The 24,634-nt window shown below is 37.5% G+C and overlaps 1 protein-coding gene across 1 annotated transcript in view; it reads right to left on the bottom strand.

Moving 5' to 3' along the window:
- The window catches only part of KLB (klotho beta), a 32,618-nt gene extending 8,201 nt beyond the window's left edge, over positions 1-24,417 (bottom strand). Inside the window, 4 exon segments of the mRNA XM_019640858.1 lie at positions 3,860-4,128; positions 6,021-6,531; positions 23,460-24,208; positions 24,211-24,417. Coding sequence (XP_019496403.1) covers positions 3,860-4,128; positions 6,021-6,531; positions 23,460-24,208; positions 24,211-24,280 — 1,599 coding nt within the window. The 5' untranslated portion in view covers positions 24,281-24,417.
- Between the last annotated feature and the right edge of the window lie 217 nt (positions 24,418-24,634).

The raw sequence follows: 24,634 nt of genomic DNA, 5'->3' as shown, positions 1-24,634 counted from the left end.
CCCTGCCATAAATTGAAGGCAAAATTAAAATTCCAGTGGTAGAGGATTTCACTGAGAACAGCACTTTGGGTTAGAGAAGGCAGGTTGAACCCAGCCAGCCACAGTTCCTGAAAGAAACCAGTGGGGTCAGGTGGGAAATGACCCCTTGCATTTGCTGAATGCAGCTCTCTAACACCTGTTTGAAAAGTCCGAGTGATATGATCACTTGTGCATCAATATGTTCTCCCCCACCCACATGCCTATGAGTACACATCATTTGTTCATCCAACAGGAGAATACTGAACACCCTCTTTATGCAAGGTACCTGCATTGCGAGTGGAAAGGACAGTAAAATACCCCCCAGAAATTCCCACGTCGACTCTTAGATCTGATAGTGTCTCATTCCCTGCCCCATCCACCAAGAAAACAGCCCTGGACTCCTGTTCTAGTTCTGCCCCTTTGAAACTAGGACTTTGCAGCTCTATATAGTGATGAAGTAATCTCACCCACCTCACAGGTGTGCTGTCAAGAGTCAATGACTCTGGGGAAGTGCTCTGTCAACTCCAAAGCACTCTACAAACAAGGTAGACATGACATGGGTTTAGTTTTTCCTGGTTGCAATAATTGCTAGGCCCTTGAGTCTAAATTAAAACAGCAAAGGGCTTAAGAAAACGCATTTCTAAATTCAGGATTAATAAGAGAAAGTAAAAGTTTTAAAAACAACTTATTTTAAAGTACTTTTTCTTCCCATGGCTGAATTTAAGTGCACCTGGAAAAAAATGATAATTAATGTTTGGTAAATATTTTCCCTCTAATTGTTTTCTCATGTGTCATCTTTCATAGTCTAATTACAAAACCATATGACTGCTCACTTGCCATCTGTCAACCAGTTATCTAGAACATTAAACTGAGAGAACATTGATCAGGTGATCTTGAAGTTAAATTTGTATATAATTATTTGAGTAAAATCCTCTTAACCTAGGTGGCCAGTTTCAGTGTTTTGAAACATTAGAGAATCATGATATTGAAAAGGTGTTTACAAAGGGCAACCTGGCCATCAGGTAAGGCAAGGTCAAATGAAAATCTGTTTTACTTTTAAAACCTCCAGAAAGCATTAGTCTTAGCATGTGGGTGTGATTAATCTGCTAAGAGATCTAGTTAAAAATGATGCCCCTTAATCTCAACCCTAGCTCCCAGTGCTTGGTTCTAAAATTCTATTCTTCACTAAAAGGGCCCTGGGCTACCTGGAGAAATGGCTTTTTCCAGGTTCTGGGGCATTTTGGGAACATTAAGGAAATTTGAATATGGATTGTATGTTAGATATTGAATCAATACTAAATTTCCTGAGTTAATGAGGTAGGAGAATGACACATGCTGAAATATTTTGGGGTGAAGTGTAATGATATCTGCAACTTTTCAATGGTTCATAAGAGAAAGAGACAGAGATAAAGCAAGTGTGGCAACATGTTAACAATTGGTTAATTTTGATGAGGGGAATATGGGTGTTTATTGTACTAGTTTGAAGTTTTTCAAAACAAAAATTCAGAGGAGAAAAGAATGGTAAGAGCCTGGGGGAAAATAAGTTGGGAGTGTGTTTAGGTAGGCATAGTAATATTTTTAAAGTGTTACTTTCATTTTGTGAGTCTTCTTGTAGAGGACATCTAGGTTTTGCCTGCACAGCATCTAGTCATATATCCTCTGGCTGATTTTCATAAAGCATCCTATTTTTTCTTGGCAAACCATTCATCCTCATTCTTAGTCCAACTTCAAGGGAAGCTGACTCCTTGCTGGGCTGCAAGTGTGAACGTGAAACCCAGACCTGGTTGATTACAGAATTTCTTTCCACTGACCCATGTGATCAGCTCTTGCTCCTAGGATTAGGAGTAGAGTTCTCAGAATGGGGCAGACATTCACATAGTCGATGGAGAACAGATGGGGGTCCTCAGATGAAGCAGGAACTTGCAGGTTGGGTCATGTACAGGTAGAAACTCTTTGTCTCTCCTGGTATCTGTCTTTGCTGGGTCTGGAATTTTTAGAAAATTTAAACCCACTTGAAGTGGGAGGGAAAAGATGGCTGCCTGCCTGTGCCACGTGGAGGGGGAGATAGGAGTGGGGTAAGTAGGTGGCTCTATAGGGGACACAAACTGAAGGTCACTGTGTTTATATTACTGTCAGTATCTTTCCTTCTTTTATCACCCTGAGCCTTTACTAAAGTCTTGTTTAAATACCAACAGGGGCTGCGATCTGTAACCTGTGAACTTTGCCCACTCATGGTTTGAGCCCTTTGGTCTCGGCTCATCCCTTGTATATCTTGTTTTCCATGTGCTTCTAGAATACAGGCAATAGTGTGGTACTGTGAGGTCGTTTAGCATTGTGATCAGGAGACAGAGAGATCTGGGTCACCTGGACCAATTAGGGAACCTCCCTAAACTTGTTTCCTTGCCTGTAAAATGAGGGCTTTAAGAATAGGCAGAGAGAATGTGAGTGCATACAGCAGTTGAATGGTTGGCACAAAATAAAGGGCTTAAAAATAGTTGTTATTATTTTGGAAAAAGCACTGTGCATCTGGGGGCTTGAAGGTTGCCTGTCACAGTTTTGCTGGTTACTTTGGGCAAGTCACTTAGGTCTCAATTGTTAATTGATGCATCTTACTTTGCTCATCTGTAAAATGAAGGATTTGGAATAGAGGGGGTCCCTAAGGCCTCACCTGGCTCTAAAGTTTACCGTATTCATCCACTACTCATTGAGCACCTGCCATGTGCCTGGCACTGCTCTAGAAAGGTATACAGCAGGCAGCAAAGCCTGTAACATCTCCACTTTTGTGTGGAAAAAGTTTGCATTCTAATGGAGAAGACAGGTGATAAATAAGAAAAATGTGTGAAATGGTTATCAGGGGCAGGGAGGTGAGGGAAATGGGGAGATATCAGTCAAAGAGTGTAAGCTTCCAGTTATAAGATGAACAAGTTCTTTGAATCTAATGTACAGCATGGTGACTATAGCTAATAATACTGTATTATATTTTTGAAAGTTGCTAAGAGTAGATCTTAAGTGTTCTCACTATAAGGAAGAAATGGGAATTTTGTGATGGTATGGAGGTGGTAGCTAATGCTATGTTATATGCTAATGCTAGTCTTTTTGTGATATATAAGTGTAACAAACCAACAAGTTGTGTATCTTACATTTATGCAATATTGTATGTCGATCATATCTCAATAAATATACCCTGGATAAATAGAAGAGTGTGCAAAGCACATAGTATGCTAGATAGTGATGAATGCTATATAGAAAAATAAAGCAGGAAAGTGGGATGAGAGGTGATAGTGATGGGGTTATGATTTTTTGGAGTGGAGGGAAGCTTTTTTGAGAACATGACATTTGAGTAAATATCTGAAGAAGATGAGGAATGGAACATGTGGGGAGACCCTCCTCTCTTCCTCCGCTCCCCGCCCCCCCCCCCCCCGGGATACAGAGACCTCATCAGGCAAATTACCCAAATCTATCAAATAACAGGAATCTCTTAAATAAAGGGTCACTAATAATGTAATTTTGGCAAAATAAAAATGTATAAAAATTTTTTTCCTGTAGTTTTGACACTACTACCAAGTGCCTCTCACAAAAATAACTGTAAGTTCCCTCTGGACTGTGTGCTCCTTGAGGACAGCCTCTTCGTCTCCATCACCAAGCTCTCCATCATGAGTTCTGGCACAAGAAAGGCTCTCAGTCTTCCTTCCTCTTTCCCCAGCTTCCCGTCATAACCTCCAAGTAATCATGGTATTTGATATTGTCGGACAGCTATCTCTTAGCTGTCATTGAGTACATGAAATAAAATATTCTGTACTATTTGCCCCACTTTATAGTTAATTTGTAAGTCACCACTTACCATCAGGACAGACTCAGTGACACCCCAGGAGAAGTTGCAGGGAAACTGACCGTGCACATCTGGTGTGGATTCTTTTAAAGTAAAACCGTTTTCTTGTATGATCTGTTTATAGTAATGTGCTGAAGACTTGGGCTTTCTTTCTTTTTGTTTACTATTAAAATCCACATAAAATAATCCTCGACGAATGGTGTAAGCGTTCTGCCATTCAAAGCCGTCCAGGAGAGACCAGGCAGTGTAACCAAACACTTGTATTTCATCAAACTGTATTGCTGCATAGAGGGGAAAAAAAGCAGAGATGTTTGGAGGCCTAAACACACTAGTTCATGTTTACAACTTCACTAACAATATGCCAGGGGACAGCGTATTGTGAAACCAACCTTTTGCCTAATTTGTAGGCCCATTACATCAAATAGAAATGTCGTGGATATATTTGAAAAGTGGCAGTCATTTTCATCCAGAGTGGTCCTCCCCCAACAAGTGAATGACACAGTTAAAGGATCAAACTAAAAATATTCCTGAGATTTAGTGTGCAAATCTGTGTCAGAGGGCATGGTAATTTCCAGAACTCTTTGGGACCAATGACTGCTCATGACCAAGAGTTTCTCATTTCAAGCTTGGGTTGGTTCCCGTTTGTGAGCAAGATATCTTCTGTGAAACTTCCCTTCAGGGACACAAAAACCAGCTTTGAGAATTAACATAAATGAGTGTAAATACGAGGAGAAAGCAGCACAGTGATGTAAGAGAACAAGAACTCACTGGGCTGAGGGGCAGGAGGTGGGAGGGTGCTATTGGGCAAGTTTCTTGACTTTAGTTTCCTCATTTGTAAACAGAGAAGATTGGAAAAGATGATCTCTCACGACCTTTCTTGCTTTAAAGCTCTGATTCAATAACTTTTAGGAATTGGGTAAAAAAATGAAACACGAAAATCAAAAGCAGCAAGAAAAGGAACAAATACCCAAGTCAATCATGAACCATTTCTCTTTCCTAAAAGTTTTTATTTCTCTCATAGAAATGCCTCCCTTCTGCATTTTTGGGGTTTTATCACTGACCTTCTTTTCCTAAAAGGTAGAAAATCCATGCCAAGAGATCGCCGTGGGATAAATACGTTTTAATGGGCCCTGGTTCTAGTCCCTTCGGGGTTATAGGGTGCTGAAGAGAGGTGGAATGGTAACACCTGGGACATAATACCCTTCCGCTCAAGTGCATGGCATGCGGCCCAGGCCCTCTGCTCTGGGGCCCCCCATGTGCATGTGCCCTGTGGCTGGGCATGGCTCTGTTCCTTGCTCCTCCTTCCTTCTTGGGCCGCAAGGTCTAGCTTTCCCTGAGGATCCTTCCTGAGCACATTGTCCGGCAGAACCTGGGATTTTCATCCAGGCTTGTGGTTTTTAAAGAGAGCTACAGAGTTTTAGAAGGATCCACCAACGACTCCTTTATATTTGCATGAAATGGTGCCCAATTCTGTGTAGACAGAACTATCATAATTTGAGCTTGTCTTCTGCTCCAGTTTTTCTTTTTTTTTTTTTAAATTAAAGTTTATTGGGAGTGACAATGGTTAGCAAAGTTACATAGGTTTCAAGTATACAATTCTATACTACATCATCTATATATCACATTGTGTGTTCACCACCCAGAGTCAGTTCCCCTTCCATCACCATATATCAGTCACCTGTAGATGTCACTACTTGAGTAATGGAATAGGGATGAGTGGATAAGTAGGGGTCAGAACAATATCCAGGAGCAATAGAAATTACTCATCTTTGCCCTTCACAGCTCATTCTTTGTCTTTAGACATTGTTTTTAAGATCATTTAGTCATGTAATAAGGTGAAAGGAGACAATTTCAAGAAAAGCTGTCAGCATATTAGACTAAAGCACTACTGTTAGAAAACTTTGGATGTAGCTTTTTTAGCATTATGTTCTTTTAAAAAGAATGAGACAGCATCTTGTTGCTCATTAAGGATGTATCTACACTCTAAAAGTATTTTTCTCTCAAACTTTGACTAAAAAAGGACGTGCGAATAACATTTAAAAAGTCTGTCAACATTTGATAATACAAAAGCCCAACACCAACAACAGCAACCATATATTCAAAGGTGACTTTCAATATGCTATAGCATATTTAATTGATTTAATTTTTTAAGTTGAGCCAATGTGCAACCAACCTTGCAGAACCTGGTTGAGGAAATTCTTCATCATGTAGATCGTTGTGGTGTCTTCTGTTGTTACATGACTGTCCGTGAACCAGCCATTCTCAGTAATCAATATTCGGGGGTTACCATATTCCAGTTTAATCCAGTTCAGCACTTCTCTTAAATTGAGTGACACATTTTGTCCCATTTTATCCATGGTGTTCTGGGGCTTGAAGTTGTTGGGTCCAAAGGAAAAGGCAAAGAAGTCAGCTGTGCCCCTCACCTCATCTTTCTCTGCTTCAGAGAAAAGGGGCAGAGTGGCGAGCAACTCCTTTTTCATCATCTCTGGATAGTCGCCATTCCCATGGATAGGGTTGGCAAACCAGCCGAGCACAGAAACCACGGACTGTTGGCATTTAAGTATATCTGTCATGTTTTCCGATCTGTTTGGTTCAATCCAGTGGGATCCCAACGTGATCGATAACCAGCCCTTCTGATGTGGGCGGAAATTTATATTGTAGTTATGCCAAACTTTCGAATGAGCCTAAGAAGAAGAAAATATTATTAATTTTTATTGTTCTTACAAGGGTTGTGACTTGGCTGGTAGAAGGTCTTTTCATGGACAAATTCACGAAGCCTAGGGAGATGCAGCGGGAAGCTGCCAGGGAACCCTGATGACCTCCAAGTCGACTCTCTGTCCACTTCCCCTGTGTTTTCAACCTAAAGCCACTTTTATAGGATTGCCGAGGGGCAAGCAGAGAGCCCTAGTCCAAGCTCCATCTTACTTCTCTTTTCTCTGGCTCCCTTCCTGGGGCCTCTTGAGGCTGGGTGACTGTAAGATACTATGTGGATTATAGGGTTTCTTTCTCCAGATAAAAAGACACAGAGCAGTGATCTTTCATTGTTCTACAGAATCTCCTTTTGGACCTAATTTAGAAGTCCAGGATAATGCAGGCTTTAAATGAATAATTAACTAGAGTCCATCTCCTAGGTTTGTTGTGAGGATTGAATGAATTAGTGTATATAAAGGGACTTAGAACAGTCCGAGGCACAAAGTAACCTCAATATAAGCCTTAGCTATAATTACTATTATTATAAAAGGGTGGCAGGCACTGCACAAAGCAGAAAACCAGCAGAAAGAGTGTGGGCCTGAGGTCAGCACACTTGGGCTTGAGGTTCAGGTACTTCCTGTGTGACCTTAGATAAGTCACTTAACCTTTCTGAAATTTCTTAGTATCCTCTGCTGTAAAATGAAATTAAAAAAAATACCCTTGGTAAAATTGTCGTTAGATGTAGAGTTAATGTATATATTCAATATGTAGTACAGAACAGAGCACTTAGGAGCTACTGCCTACATTATCATAGGTCTTCCCAGAGTTTACATTTCTGGTTGAGCTCTTATAAGAGAGCCTCGTGATAGGTTTCCAGTCTATGGAATAGGTACGAGTACCAACTCAATGCCTACCTTGCCTGTCCTGAGAGGCAAGTGACAGAGGAACTTGCCCTCAGGAGCCAATAATATTAATTGGGGACATAAGACTGAACTGTGTGAAAAAGAAACATATAAAATGGTATAAAACAAGGCATGAAGTGAAAAATAATTAAAATCCAAAAGGCATGGCTCTGTAAAGAGCCAGGAGCTGTATCAGAAGGAGGAGCTAGCATGAGGGACTCCAGTTAAGGATTCGGCCAGTGAAATGCCCAAGCCCACACCCGTGTCCTGGCCAGTCATAAAGTCATCCTTTTTCTGTGTTTCTCTCTCTTTCCCTCAGCATATGACTTGCTTGCCTCTTCCCAGGTTTCCCAATTTCTCCTCTATTTGGCTGTTGTTGAAATAAGCGCACAAACCCTTACTTTTAACCAACAGCGTCTGTTTTCAGTTTTGTTCCTTAACTTACTTTTGCTCATTAGAGATGCTTTATACTGGGTTGAATTATCTGTAAGTGCCTTTTGTCGGTCGATAACAATCAAATATGTGCAATGGTTCAGACTTAATAGAGCCTGTGGACACCAAAAATGTTCCATAAATCCTGTCAGGGTGGGGAAAGGTGGACATTAACGTAAGGGGTGAGGATTCTAAAACTGGTGGCTCTTTGCTTTATGCAAGAAGAGCTAATTTAAATCATTCCCTGAAAGATTTTTTCTGAAGTAGATGCCTCAAGGTATTACCTCTGTCTACCTGACCTTGCTTGGTTTTCGTTGCAAGATCCTGGAACCATTTAGCACTCAAATGCTCCCAATGGTGCTTAAGAATGCTCTCCTCTCTGACAAGTTGTGCAGACTGTAGCTTACTTCTCTGTCTCCAACCTGAGGTTCCAGTTTCTGGAAGGAATCACAGGGGAGCCAGGGACAGACTCCACCTTACATGGTCTTAGCCGCTCTTTCTGGGCTCTTCTGGGCCTGGAATCACAATCTAAAGTCTGGAGAACTGCTTTTTTTCTGATTTGAAACAAAAGCAGTCATGCATTACTAGAATTCAAAGGGGGCATTCTTTGCTTTATTCTAATGGATCACTTAATCCCTTGGTAGCCTCAGTGCTTTCATCCACAAAAGCCTCTGTCATCAGTACATCTCTTCAGGGCTATTGTGCACCTTCAATGTATAAACTGTAAAGTTCTGAACACATGTGAGATTCTGAGCTAGAAACTAGCTGCCTTGCAAATATGATGCCATCAAACACTAAAGGGAGAGTGAGATAGAATCAGTACAAATTCATTAAACCCGTCCTAATAGCAATGAGCTAGCCCTAATAAGAAAAAGAAAGGTGGGTGGGGTGGGGTGGGGCAGTTTCTTTAAAATAGATGTTCTATTGCATATTTCAGTAATTATATGAAAGATGACCTAAGCTGTGATAAAATCTTTGTTGCATCAGTATTTTAATGAGCAACAGGACATCTTAGAAGACAACAGGCATACATTTGCAATACCTTCCCCAGCAAGTTTTCTGGATATACGTATACATATACATGTACACACACACACACACACACACACACACACACACGGTCATGCCCCAAGGTGACCTTCATGTTTCACAGTGTCTCCTTCACCTTTGCTGCTGTTTGCATAGGCTATCAAGGTATCAAGGGTTATCTTTGCTCTGGGCTGAAGACAGCCCTCCATTCTCATGTAGAGAATGTGGGGGAGATTGTTTGTGTGGCGCTTATAGTTATAACTTGATCCTGTTTGCCAACTAACAAGGTAAAAAGTATTAGAGATAGTGAGTTTGACATAAACCTTGATGAAACAGGGATAGCTACATGTGTCCTTTGGACTGATGCTCGTAAAGGAGGTCTGTTGGGAAAACTAAAATGGGATTGGTAGGGGAGTGCAGCCTGGGCCCTGCAACCTTGCACAATAGTTATTCTGGGATTTTCCAAGGTTACCCTCTATCTGTACAAGGCCATCTACCTTTGGAATGATTGATTTAAGGGAGTTTCAACCTTTGTTCTTTAGATTCAGTAGCTTAAAGGGGAAGTCAGCAGCTTTTTGTTTTTGAGCCAGCTATCGGGGGCTCATGTCATTGAGAGACAGCTGCTCGTCTAATGTAGCAGTTCTCTTTGATGCCCCTGGATATCCAGACTCTGATAAGTTCAATGGATGATAGGAGGCAAATAAGATAGCTGGCACAGCTTTAGAAGCAAAAATGAAGAAGGGGTTAGAGGTCAGGAAGACATGGCAGGACACAGGTGGAAGGGAGTACTGTGGAAGGCATGGGCTGAAGACAGATAAGCAAACCCAGCACATTATTCATGTCTATATTTTAGGAACCTCCAATCATTTGTCACAAGTTAAATTTCCAAATATGGGCATGATTTTAGTCACAGTTTACCTAAAATATCTTCACATGAACTATAAACTTGTTTATTGTTAAAGTGATTTAATAAAGTATTAAATAAAAACTATTTAAAAAATTTACTTTAAAACTCCACAATCACAACATACTGTTGTCATATTTCTGTGTTGCCTTCCAGCTTTTCCCAGCTAAAATTGCTTTCAACATTTTGCATGTTGTTTTTACTCTTCCTAATTATCTTAACAGTATGATAATTCACCAATTTGATGGAATATGATTTACTTAGTTATCTCTATCTTTTGATAGATCTTTCCTTCCTTCCTTCCTTCCTTCTTCCTTCCTTCCTTCCTTCCTTCCTTCCTTCCTCTCTTTCCCTTTTCCTGTCATAAATAATGTTGTAATAACTAACTTTGGCCAAATAACTTTTAATATGTTTGATTTATTTCCTTTAGTTAATTCCAGAAATAACTATCTAACAATTTTTAAAGTTGTTTTGCATATTTCTGAATTGTTTTCCACACATTTTGTCCTTTGGTGTGAATGTTCTTTGACAATCTGTTTTGAAACATAGATTGCTCTTTGTAGGGATAAATGACCATCAAGAATGACATAAAGGTACTACTTACCTACGTGTGACTAGAGGACAGACCTGGGTCTTGAAAGCAGGACACCCAGTCTCTAATACTGGCCCTGCTACCGATTAGCTTTATGATCTTGGATAAATCATTTCCCCCTCAGCAGACGCAGTTCTCTCCTCCATTATACTGAGCTAAAAATAAGCACTCTAGAGATTTGTGCTGAAGATGGAATGAGGTAACAAATGTGAAGACTCTCTGGAAACTACACAAATGTAAATTTGAAGTACTTTGAAAGAGCAAGCTGAAAATAATTTAACTAGCTGTGGAAAACAACAGTGGGAAATCTGTGTGGGCGTGAAGAGGGTTCTGCCGATAGTTCTCCCTTACCTCTTGAATTTCATGGCTAACATATTCGTTCCCATTTGATTTTTTTTGTAGCCAATTGAGTTTTATTCGTTGTTTATTTGGACTGGGATTAATTACAGTTTGATTCATGTTTTTCATCTATTTATCACATCTTTGTATTATTTTCTACTAATTACAATTGCTGCTCTTCCAGGTTATTTAACATTCATTCATTCATTCTGCATTCCACAAATATTTATTGGGTGCTTAAGATATGTGAACTTAACTGTTCACTGTTAAAAAATTATGTGACTATTATTTCCTTAAAATATGTTATGTGACTGTTATTTATTTATTTTATTTATTTATTTTTTTACAATTTGAACTCTCTTGGAAACTATATATTACCCTCATTATCCCTAGGAGAGAATTTAAATATTAATAAAAGTTACCACCTTTCATAAAGAAAATATTTCCTCTTACTTTCATTTCAATCATTATATTTTCAAATAATTTTAACAAATCATTGATTGTTCTTTGTATAGTTTCAGGATTTCCCCATAGGAATCATGTAAAAACTAAACTCTAATATATTTGTTCCTTCAAGATAATGGTGCTATTATTGTTATAAATTCTAATTACTGTTATATTATTACTAAATCCAGTGAATCCCTGAGTAGAATCTAAACCTGGCAACACAAAGGGAAAAAGATCTAGAGTAAAGTTCATAATTAATTAAATGAAGCAACTCAGATATTAGAAGGGAGCTCAGAAGAAATCAGTATTAGTAAATTGGTGCTTTACTGAAGTTCAGCTTCCTTGCCCAGGGAAAATATTTGCATGCCAATTTTGCAGAGGGTGGAATGATATTTTAAGTTTTCTGTTATTACTAAATTAATAATAGTAAGCCTGTTACTAATTTTTTTCATGCAAAAGGACCATATTTCAGAATATAATTGAAGTTAAAATAGACTGGATTGGCGGCTTGAAGCCTTTCCTCAGGATTTAAGAATGAAGAGTTCAAGATAGCCAATGTAGAAACCACTCTGGAAATGACAAATAGTATAATTATTACAATACCTAAAATAAGACCCATGATTTTGGGGCCTACAACAAAGGCAGATTTACCACGAACCTAAGGAAGCTGAAGCTTCAGGGCCGCTGACTTGTATGGGTCCCTGTAAGACGTTCTAGGTGAACTGGGAGCCAGGTCGTGATTAGAAGCATTTCTAGGTAAGTATTTCTGATAAATTCCCTAAAGAGACCTCAGGAAAAAAAGGAGACTACATCTCTAAGTAATTTGTCGTAACATTTTTTCATTCTAAATAAATATTCACTTTTGCATTAACTTTTGTGTTTATAATTTTGTATTTTTTTTCTTGCAAAGGGCCCCCCAGATTGTCTCAGGCCCACCCAACATAAGTCCATGCTTGGCCTATGAGCTTGTTGAGTGCAGGGACTATCTATTTTGTCCATAGTTGTACACACAGATGCCCGGGAAGAGCCTGGCATAGAATACTTGCTGAATGAATGCCCACTATGGGTCAACTAGGTTGTCGGTCACCTGACATATGTTTTTGATGATACAGCCTCTGCAAGGCAGTTTTTATTGTTCCCATTTTAGAGAAGAAACTGAAGTTCCCAGAGCCTGGATATTGGTGGAGCTGGGATTTGATTCCAGGCCTCCCTAGTCACTTTATTCAACCATCTTGCTTTCTGTATGTCCCACAAGTTCTCAATTCTGAAACTGTTGGAGAAAGTCCACTGGACATGAACCACAACATACTATTTTAAAATTTTATTTCTTGCTGTTGTACTTGGTTATTAAAATAACAAAACAGTCCTAGAATAAGAGTACCATATCGCACGCCTGCATACTGAGAGGAAAATATCTATGTATGTCCGGCATTCAGGATCACGTAGAAAGTTCCTGGAAGACTGGCCAACAAGTTTGGGTTGCTCAGAAAACCATGTAGTCGTCCAAATGCCTAGCACAGCATGTAACATTTATGTGTGATTGCCTGTGCCTCTTTCCTAGAACCAACAATATTGGCATTGGATACTGTTCTCACTGGTATCAGAGGCTAAATGAATTCCTTCTACATTTGACTGAGGATGGTGACCTTTACACCATTGTCAATAATAGCCTGATAGGGCAGGGATGCTATGCTTGCATAGTGTTTAACATGTCATCATCACCTTCGAACAAGTCATAATTAAATGGTCCTTAAAGATGAGTGACTTTCATAACCAAATATAACAGAGGAGTAATTAAATTAAAGAACCATAGAAAATAAAAAATATAAATAGTAATAAGAGCTAACATGTATCTAGTGCCAAATGTGCCAGGCACTGTTCCAAATGCTTTCCATGTACTATCACATTTAATCCTCATTTAAATTTCTTGAGGTAGGTACTATGATCATTCTCATTTTAGAGGAGAGGAAACCAAGGGGTAGAGGGTAACTTGGCTAGTTTCATGAGTTAAGTCAAGCCCTGGCTGCATTGCTCCAAGTTCTGTGCTCTTGCCTGCTAGTTAGAAGTAAAGGATGGACCTTGAAGGTCATTTGATCCAATTAAATATTTTTCTACTATGGGTTAAGAAGCTGAAGTCCCCCAAATAAATAGCCTACCCAAAGTTTCAGTTAGTGGTAAAGCTAGAATTAGAACTAAGTATTTTAGTCTTCTAGTTCACTGTTATGTCATTGTGCAAATTAAATTATGTGCCTTTGAAACACACTTTTACACTTTAGACTCAAATGTGATTGAATAGGCTATGAAAATGCAAGGGGTATGTAACAGCCATGGCATTAAAAAAAAAGGGCCAATTGACTGAGAAAGCCGTGTGACCGTGTTTGGGTGCTGAGAACCCACTAAGGAAAGAAGCTGTCTGAAAGTCATGGTTTGATTAGGCCTTCATCCTGCCTCACCACCTGAAGCGTCACCTCAGTACCCAATCAGAGAATTCATCAGTATTACCTTCTATTCTGTTTAACTTTTTTCCCTTACAGAAATTATACACACCATCAAAGCAAGTTTAGATGAATAATTTTTATTTATGAGTTTCCTTCAACCCACAGCTAGTATTTTATCCTTTTCTTTACTCTTCATTTATTTATACTATTTCCTTAAATTCAGGTCTATAAACACTTATTTAACAAATATAAGGCACTATAGTTGGTATTTAGAAAAAAGATTAATATGCTAGCTCCTGCCTTTAGATGACTTATGACCTCTGATAGGAGAGAGAAGTATAGAAATAAGTAGAAAAAAATCAGTATAATTTTATGTTTCAATTAATCAGAAATGATAACCAAAACGTACTGTAATAATATGATTTGAATTTTGTAAAACTTTTTTTGACTGTATATATGTTTATATATACATAGACAAATATTTGGATATTGAACAAGTTGCTAGCAGTTGTTACTTCTGGGGTATGGAGTTAGGGGGTAAGAAAAGAGGAGTCTTCATTGTTAACTTCATGCCTTTATGTATTGTTTAAATGTTTTGCAGTAAAAATGCATTATTTTTGTAGTTTAAGAAAGTCAAGAGAACTGGTTGAAGCAGATAGTTTCCGTCAGTGAATTTTATTGCTATATGCTATCACTCTTCAGTTTCTCCAAAGTTCCAGAAACTTCAAAAGAAAAAACAGAAGCAAATAAAAAGTTGTTACTCTGGATTCCATTATATTGTACATTAATTAATGTTTGTTTACTCCATAACAATATGTTGATATTTAAAGTTAAAAGAAGGAGGTATACAATGCATATGTGGTTGACATGAAAGAAGATCTGATAACAGTAAACCCCAGCCCTTTATTTAAGACTTAGTCACATAATCTCTGGTGAAGATACGATGCTATGAAGAACCAACCAGTGGACTCCCCCAAATACTAAAAGATCCTGGTTTTCACCAGCCTCCAGGCTTCCCCGGTCCCAAACATTTTCACGTAGCACTACCAGATTACCTAGAACCACTTTAATTACTTCTGTGATTCACTCATTACTGGTAGTAAGTTAAAAGGTTCCAATCTATTCACAGCATCCCTACTACTTTTCAGCAAGAATTGTTGTCAATGTTCAATAGTTTTAATTACACATTTTTCTTTTAACATAGACTATTTTCTAATGTTGAGTTTTCTCAGTAAGATTTTTATATGCAATTAAATGACTTATTTTATACTATAAATTAATGTGACGTTTTCTTCATTTCATAGGCTCATCATATCTAGTTCTGTTTCCATCACTCAATATTTTCTGATCTCCCTTTGGGCCTAATTTTCCATGTATGATATGAGAGTGTTCATATCAAATCAAGCTGTTTAAACATGATCACAATGTTATTCTCTGAGCATTTATAATTACATTTATTTAAACTCTTGTTAATCATTCACTGAAGTGTAACTTTTTCTACTTAATGATTAGAAAAAGTAAATATTGCTCTCTTGAAGGTTTTAGATACCAATTTTTGTCTACAAATAAGTTTTTTACATGATTCTTATATCTAACAATGGTATTCTGGTTATAGAATCTGTCTTTGGCAATTCTTATCTGCAAGTGGTTTTCATCTTTGATTCAAATTTGATTAGAAACATCTGTAAGAATGCTAATTTTAACTTGTTTGATCATTATTTTCTATATTTTTGGTAGAGGTGTCTTAGGCCCTAATGGAGATGAGCCAGGATTATAACAGCGGTACTATGCATTAGCTAATAAAATGAATAATTGTGTTAACATTTAAACATTAGATGGTATCGCCAAGGGCACACACTTTAATGGAACACTAAAGTTTTGAGAAAATTAAAATTAAAATCATGGGGACAAACGAAAAGCCTCATGTTAATGTAATAGGGATAAATTGCTCATAGATTTTGTGGACAAATACAATAAAACATGTAGATAGATTTTTTTTGGTCTTTACATAGGCAAAATGAAGTAAAATATCTGTTGAGTCAATATCAACACAAGCGGCTGCCATGGGTTTCAAGCTGTAAATTCTTCTTTTTCATGGAAGCTAGGTAGCTAATTCATGTAATCAAACCTCGCTGGCTTGGATTCTGACAGATTAGATTTGCATTTTGGCTCTGACACTTTTATGGAGTAAAAAACATACTTAAACAGTTGTGCAACCTCAGGCCAATTTCTCTGGCTTCAGTTTCATCAACTGTAAGATGGCTGTAAGGATACTTACTTTCAGGGTTGATGTGAGAATTAAATGAGATAATATATGAAAAGTACCTAGTATAGTTTTTGACACTACAGTAGGTATGCAATAACATTTTCTTATAATAATAATTATTAAGAATAGTATTATAGGGTCGGCCGAGTGGCGCGGTGGTTGAGAGCTGGCTTGGGATGCCAGAGGGCCCCAGTTCGGATCCCACATATGAGGGCCAGTGACACTGCCCTCTACAGCTGGGATGCTGAACAACAGCTCAACCTGGGGCTGGGCTGCTGTGAGTCGCTGGCGTCGGCATGGGCTGCAGCCCCTGCTGCAGTGGGTTGCCATGGGCTACCATGTGTGGCCAGCAGCCACTGTGAGCAGTTGTCCAGAAGCCAGTGACTGATCAGCCTCACCCAGAAAGAGCGCAATGATGGTGCCAACTTGGGCCAGTGAAGCAACGTCCTCCACAACTAGACTGAAGAACAAAAGGACAGCAACTTGTCTGTTCCCCTTCCCCCAATTCCCCAGCGCTGTTCCCATCCCCCAGTTCCCCAATAAAAATCTTAAAAAAAAAAGTAATAGTATTATAGACTATCAAAAAGTTATCTGTCATAATTATCTCAATCCTCCACTTTAAGAATTAAAATCAATTTTGTCCCATTTCTGTGGGGGTTTTTTTTGTTTGTTTTGTTGTTTTTTCTGTTTACTACCCTTCGTTGACAGAAAAGTTGGGGCTAGCTTTTTAGCTACAAGATTTAGCAAAAATTAATTTTGTATTTTATTGTCTTGCAACCCAATGTTAGCAAAGGGGTTTTAAAATATTTATTTTATTGTAAAAACATCATTTCTTTGAAGATTTTGCTTCTATCTAATCAAGACAGACTAAAAAAGGCTTCTGCTAGTATTTCCATTTCAAAATATTCCACTTTGTCTTCAAGATATTGTAGAGGGGTGGGCAGAACAGATTTAAAAATGGCGTTTTATCTATATAAATGTGCCTGTGAAACACTGCAGCCTTCTTGTTCAAGAAAGCAGTTGCAGTAGTCTGTTGGTAAAGAAGCCTTAGCTGTTAATCATGTGAATGGTGGCTTTTTCACAGCTGTTTTTGCAGTTTTCATACTAAATTTTTGTTAAGAATTTCAACAGAGCCTTTAAGAATTGTACTACATAGCGGCAATTGTTTTATTTAAAAAATAAAATTCTTTACCTCTGTTTTATTTTTTACTTTTAATTATAGAAATTGTCATAATACACAAAAATTGAAAGAATATAGCGAACCCTCATGAACACATAACTCAGCTTTAAGAGTTGTCAACATTCTGCAACTCATTTCAAGATGTACTTGTAATGTAAAATTTTTCATAGAAACAAACATACGTGATTAAGTTGCATGTTCTGAAAAGACTATATGTTTATGCCGAAGTATGTGTTGGGGTGTATGTGTGTCTGAAATCCAGTTCTATTCAATTGCAATTTTAAATCCTTTCTAGGACAAGGTAAGTCTTCTCTGAATAGCAAATAATCAATTGAATTATTTATTGAGTATCTAATACATATCCAGAGATGCTCGCACCTCTGAGGGAATGGTGCCAAGAAATGCTAAGACAAAGTTTCTCAAAGAGCTGGAAAAATAGGGAAGAAACAAATACCCCAGGTTCAGGAACAACTTGGTCAGGCCTTGACCTAGATTAGTGTTTCCTAACATTACTTGTCCTGAAAGCCTCTTTCACAATATTAAGTAATCTCTTGAATCCCTGAGGAATTTAAAAAATCATTTCATCATTCATGTGTAGTATACAGAAAACTGTTGACATATATTTACTTATGTAGTCTATTTAAAGATTATAAAGTTTATAATATTCAGAAACTAAATTATGAATATTTAAAATACTCATAATATATAAACATAAATATTGGCATTTTCCCATCTAATAAACACGATTACATTATTTAAATTATTTTAATTACACAAGAAAAACCATTTTATGACACCCTTTAAAATGACACCCTGTATTTGGTTTTAGGACAAAATGCAGAGTAAAATTTACACATTCTGTAGTGTTTTCCAAGTCTGGTATGCCTACCTTTTTTTGTATAAGAGGACACTAGGTGTAAAAAATTAATTTTTAAATTTTAAATGTTACATATTTATTTTAAGGGTATTAGAAAATATTCATCTCTCATATTTAGTAAGATACAAACTTTCCTGTTTTTTTTCTTTTTTTAAAGTTTTTTTTGGGGGGTATTGGGGGAGGAAAACAGCACTGGGGAATCGGGGGAAGGGGAACAGAGAAGTTGCTGCCCTTTTCTTCAGTCTAGTTGTGGAGGACGTCGCTTCACTGGGCCATGTTGGTATTATCATTGCGCTCTTCCCGGGTGAGGCAGATCGGTCGCAGGCCTCTGGACAGCCGCTCACAGCGGCTATTGGCAGCTCACACCGGCTGCTGGCCACACACGGTAGTTTATGGTAGCTCACTGCAGCAGGGGTTGCAGCCTACGCTGTCGCTGGCAACTCATGGCAGCCCAGCTCCAGGTCCAGCTGCTGCTCACCATCTTAGCTGTAGAGGGCAGTGTCACTGGCCCTCATGTGGGATCCGAACTGGGGCCCTACTGCTCAGAGCTGGCGTCCCAAGCCAGCTCTTAACCAATGTGCCACTCGGCCGGCCCTAAACTTTCCTTTCAAAACTAACATTTTATAGGAAAATGTTTAAATAAATAATAGGACATCTGGTACTTGGATATGCAAAAAACAAAAAGTGCCAGACAAAAAGCCAGCATGAAGTGATACACACAAAAAATTAAACTTTGTGAAACATGATGTTATGGCATCAAAAATGGATAAAAAGTGTTTATATACCATTTTGCTTAAATTCTTATACTTTGCTTTTTAAAAAACTACAAGCTTTCAAAAAGTAAGTTTAGTGTTTTGTTTGTAAATAGCTACATATACAAGAGAAATGGTCTGGGGCAACTCTTTCAAATATTTCACTAATAACTCAAAGCCAATAGGGACAGTCTTTAGTCCCAATTATGTGAAAAGTCCAACTAGATATAATCACCAACATCATTTCCTCATTTAATATTTCTTAAAGCATCGTTTCTTCTCCAAAAAATCTTGGTATACTATAAATTAATTTTGAGTTTAAGTTTGCAACTTATAGATCTGGTGAAAATCCCCTTGTGGCAATTTTGTACATTATTATCGTTTTTTTATGTCTCTCACACTGGTTATATTTCAATGTCCTTGCTCTTTATACTTTATGCCTTTAACCAGTTGTCTGTAATAGGTGTAAGCCAGTGGTTTTCAAGGGATGGAAGGGAGAGCAATTTTGCCCCTCCCAGGGACATTTAGCAATGTCTGGAGACATTTTCAGTTTTCACAACCCAGGGGACAGGAGTACTACTGGAATCTAGTGGGTAAAGCTGCTAAATATCCTACAGTGCACAAGACAGCCCACCACAACAAAGAATTGTCTGGCTCAAAACGTCAATAGCGCTAAGGTTGAGAAATCCTTGTACTGTGTAAACAGTATATGTCTATGAAAGATAGTAATTTAAAGCCATGAATTGGTCAAAGCTATCATGGAAGCTGGTAGTAATTACTCGAATAATAAAATGAATGAGCTACCATCTCCTGAGCAGACTCATCTCCTTCAGCCTCTGCATGTGTACTCAGAGGCTCTCAATGTTCCATTTTAAGCAGGGGAGAAATATGCAAATTTAAAGTATTATATCTATTGATCTAAAAATAAAATGAAAATAGACTCTATTACTGCCTTTACTAATGTGAAACTTTGGGGCTTTGCTGATCTGAGGGATGAGAGCATAGGCCAAATAGCTTAGAATTTCAAAAACTGAACTTGGGGAAGAGAAATCTTTCCTCTACAAAGGAGAGAATGACGCCAACTCACAAGAAAAAAATGAGCAATATAAAGGGCTTCTGAGAGCGTCCTCGTTACTAGGTCCATTCATCCCTGTGATTTGGTTACTGAGCCAGGAAATGGCTCATTTTTGCGTAGCTAACTTGAATTAGGGTTTTGTCATTTGCAATCCAAAGAGACCTGACTAATACACCACTGGATTAATATAGGCAATTTCAGGAATTAGCAATAATGCAATGAAATATGAATTTTGAACTTGAGATTGGGTCTTTGATTACAGGTTTAAGATACAAATCCTAAGCCACTCATTCAGCAAACATTTATACCTAGCAAATACCTAATATTCTGTGCAAGGTACTGGAAACATAAAGACAAATAAAAAATAGCCTCTCCTTTCAAGGAGCTCTCAGTCTAGTTGGGGAGACAGAAAAGTATTATATGGGAGGAGTGCTATGCACATCTTATCATGAGAGCCCTCAGTGGGGCACTAACTATATTGGTCAAGAATAACAGAGGTGGTGACTGCCTAAATTGAGTCTTGAAGGACATTATATCGGCAAAGCAGGGAGTAGGAAGGGCATTCTAGCTAGATAGAGCACTAGTAGGGGCTGAGTGAAGAGGAATAGTAGGGTAAAATCAAGACGCTGCTACCATGTTTCCCCAAAAATAAGACCTGGCCAGAGAATAAGCCGTAGCAGGATTCCTCCAGTATATGGAGGGCACACACCTCCATGAGGGTTTTATGATCTGTTTCAGGAAGAAGGGTGCCTTTTCCACAAACCCCTTCAGCTTAAAATATTCAGTATGCCAAGGTGCAATATTTTGGCACCTAAAATCATGCTATAGCTTATTTTCCTGCTAGGTCTTATTTTGGGGGAAACAGGGTAGTAGTGCATTATAGTGGAGTATGGGGTGCAAGGGGTGATGGGGATCGGAAAGCAGCCAGGAAGGAAGCTGGAATGGAGGGTGGGGTTGTGTCTTGAAGATCTTGATGAAAAATTGGGACTTTATCCCAAAAGCTTTGGGGAGTCACTAATGGCTCTTATGCAGGGGAATCATATGACGCATGTTAGTAATTTCTTTCCGTAAAATGGGGATAATAATAGGTACTTGGCAAGGTTGTTGCATAAATTATAGATAAATAAAATAGAACGTAAATTCCAGGTCAGTCTCAGGACTGGCTAGACAATACAGGTTTCCTACACACCAGGACATTGCAGACTGAGATGGGAGTTTTCAATGTCATCCTGGTACTTAAAAGACCCCAGTAGCCACTATGCAATCTTTTCAATATCTGAGGATTGGGGAATAAAGTGGTCTACAAGCACCCATGAACTAAGTTTTATATTAGACTTTTTTTTTAACTCAATAAATGTTCCTGGACTAAAAATTAATCTTAAAGAATGCTTCCTCTTAGCCACAGGGTGGCATAATAAGGCATAAATATTTCATTGCAACATAAAATATTAAATTAATCTTTTCTTTGTTAAAGGAAAGGCAGAGAGGGGGATAAGTGGGAAGAACAAGTTCACCTCAGGCTACCAAACAAACCATTGCAAGATTTCTCTCTGGTGCTTTAAGTCACTGGGCTGTGCATAATATTTCACTTTCTGCCAGATTTGAAGGGAGCCCTTACGCTCCTTATTTAGGTTAGTGACTTAGAAATTTTAAAGAGATGGAAAAAATTATTTGGAAAATGCAACCATTTAAAACTGGAATCCCTCAGTTTAAAGCAATTTATCTCACTGTCAGAGTGCTAATTTTGTGTTAAAGGCAGAGTTTACCTCAAATTAGAGGAAAATGCAAAACATTTGAAAGTGTAGCATTTTTTTATGCTAGAGTGTGGAAGCAATATCGATTTTTTAGTTACAACTCTTTCCTGTCTATTTTTTATCCAATAGACAGTTTTTAAGGCTTTAAATTAACCACTTAAACATATTTTTCATGAAAATGCTAATTGTTAACACTTTTCCAGGTAACCAAAAACCTTCAACAATTTAGATTTTTTTAAATAAAAAGGTTAAATAAACATATATGTACATATATTTGTATAGAAAACTTTAAATAGATTATATAAGAAGCTATTAACAGTAGTTTCCTCAAGGTTGGGATTGTCAAGTAGAGAGGGAGAGAGGAATTTGACTATTTCACTTTATATCCTTTGGTACAATCTGATGTTTCTCAATTTACATGAGCATGTATTGTTTTAATAATTAAAAGAATTAGATAAAATGAATAGTTTTCTAACTTATATATGCATAATCTTCACAGTTAGTAGCTATAAGTTTTCTCCTCTTTAAGGTATTATTTCCCAAATCACAGTATACCCACACATTAATATGTTCTATATATAGCTCCATTCAAAGATATGTAAATGACCTTGAAATCATATGCAATGTGTTTTCTGCAAGGGAAGGTATGACTGAATTATAGTACAAGGCACATGTATAATAATCCAGAAATTTCACAAAGAAAAGAAGGGTTAGCAGATATTTTTGTTACGTACAAATTTAGACACGGAGTAATTTTATGTTCCTATACATTTTTCTATTCCTATATACTTAACATTTGATATTAAAAATCAGATTACTTCTCCTACCACATTATGAAACCCCACTAATAGAGTTTTTTTATTTTCAATATGTAACAAGTGTCCAATTTATTTTTCCCAAGCAAACTAGTCGACTCAAAAAGTTAAACCTGATTCTAGATATTAGGCTCAGTGTGAGGCAAAATCTCTTGAAAATTCTCCAAAGATTGCTCTTTTAAAAACATTCTTAATTATGTTGTCATTTATAAACACCATGTTCAAAACAGCTGCATTTTACTCCATAACCTTGGGCAAATTATTTAATCTCACTAAGCTTTAATTTTCTCATCTTTAAAATGGGAATAATAATAGGACCTAGTTCATAAGGTTATCATGAAGATTAAATGTGATAGTGCATGCAAAATGCTTAATATCGCCTGTGGTACATAGTAAATGCTCAATATTAACTATTATTTTGCTTACATTTTCACTTATGTTTAATAATACTAATATTTCCCAACATAAACTCTAAGCTTTTCAACTATGCTTCTTTAAAACTCTTAATAGAGCATATTCTTCCCATTTTTTATATTACTAGTTTAATTTTAACCCCTAGAACAATTAATCTCATCTTTTCTGCTATGTAGCACAGATAAAACCAACTGTAAAGTATATTTATTTCAACTCCTGTATTTAATATGTATCAGTTAGCTAACATTCATTTAGCTTGCTATATAGCTAAGTACCACTAAGAATAGCAATAATAACAACAAATACATATTTGAAATGGTCACATCTTAACATAATTCTGAAATGGTTGCATGTTGTCCATAAAAGGGTTTCAACAATTAAATTTATGAAGTACTGTTTTCCACAGAATGAAAGTAAACTGATATTCTCATACTCTAATGTATAATTGTAGATTTAAAAATAGTTAAATAATTTAAAAAGTGCAACTTTTAAGGACAATAACTGGAGTAATACAAGAATATTAGCTTAGATAAATAAAAATACACTACTTTAAATATGAAATTTGAGGATGAACTTATGAGTTCAACTAAAATTAGTTGATTTCAATAGTTTTTTAAACAGAAGATACAATTCTTAGTTTATTTTTATTTTAAACTCCTGCTCCTTATATTCTGAAGCTACAATATGAAGCCAGCTGTACAGTACCTTGATCAGGTTGTGTCCCACAGAGTAGACAGCTGCTAAATTGTCTTTCTCTCCAGGGGCATGTATACCTGTCCCATAGCCATGCCAAGCAACTAGATATGGGTTGTGAATTGTAATCCAGTATTTGACACGGTCCCCAAATGTCTGGAAACAGTATGTGGCATAGTCATTGAAGATATCTATTATGGTTTCATTTTTCCACCCCCCATATTTTTCTTGCAGTGCCAAAGGCAAATCCCAGTGGTATAAAGTAACTATAGGTTCAATGTGTCTAAGTACTAGAGCGTCCAGAAGAGTATTATAGTACTGCAGACCCTTTGCATTGGCAACTGCTACTATTCCGTCAGGGAAGAGCCTTGGCCAGGAAATTGAAAATTGATAAAAAGAAACTCCTATAAAATCCAAAGCCGACAAGTCTTCTTCCAGAAAAATGTAACTGTCACTGGAACTATTGCTGTTGACATTTTTAAGGTGTGTATGGACGAAATGGTCCCATATAGAAGGACCTTTTCCATCGGTCTTCCAATTCCCTTCCACTTGAAATGCTCCAGTCCCAACGCCCCAGGAAAAGTTTTTAGGAAAAGTGTCATAGAGAAACAGCTGACTTTCATTTACCGGACTATAATTAGGATTTTTAGACCATATAGCGCTTCCGTCTCCGGAGAATCCAGTAACAGCTCCTAGGAGAATAAATGCTGACAGGATGACAGATCTTTGCAGTCCTGCGTTGGACATTGTTTTCCTATAGCATATGTTTCTTTCTTCGTACTGAAGAAAATCCATTCATTCCCTGGAGATCCTGCTGCACAGACTGGCTTCATTTGCCACTAACTGCTTGACTGTCTTATCAACGCTTCAGTAAAAGCTTGTGATTGTAAAGCTCTGTCAATGATTAGCTTGAACTGTGAGACTCAGGATGGGTCATGGAGAGCAACGTAATTTGAGGGAGGTGGCTCTATTACAGCCAGCAACACATTTCATTCTCTTATTATAGGAAAAATTAGATGAAAATGCATCAGTGAAAATTGTTCAAATGTGTAATTAAAACATATATCAACAGTGAATAAAAAATGCCGTATTTTCTTTGTAGCCTTTCATATTGACCCAAATCTTTTCCTGAACGTTTTGAATATTATTGCCTAGAATATATGCTTTTTCTATTTTTATAGCTTTTG

Source organism: Hipposideros armiger, unplaced genomic scaffold, assembly GCF_001890085.2.
Source record: "Hipposideros armiger isolate ML-2016 unplaced genomic scaffold, ASM189008v1 scaffold_53, whole genome shotgun sequence".
NCBI lineage: Eukaryota > Metazoa > Chordata > Mammalia > Chiroptera > Hipposideridae > Hipposideros > Hipposideros armiger.
The sequence above is the reverse complement of the archived record's forward strand: the minus strand, read 5'-3'. Positions and strand labels throughout refer to the sequence as shown.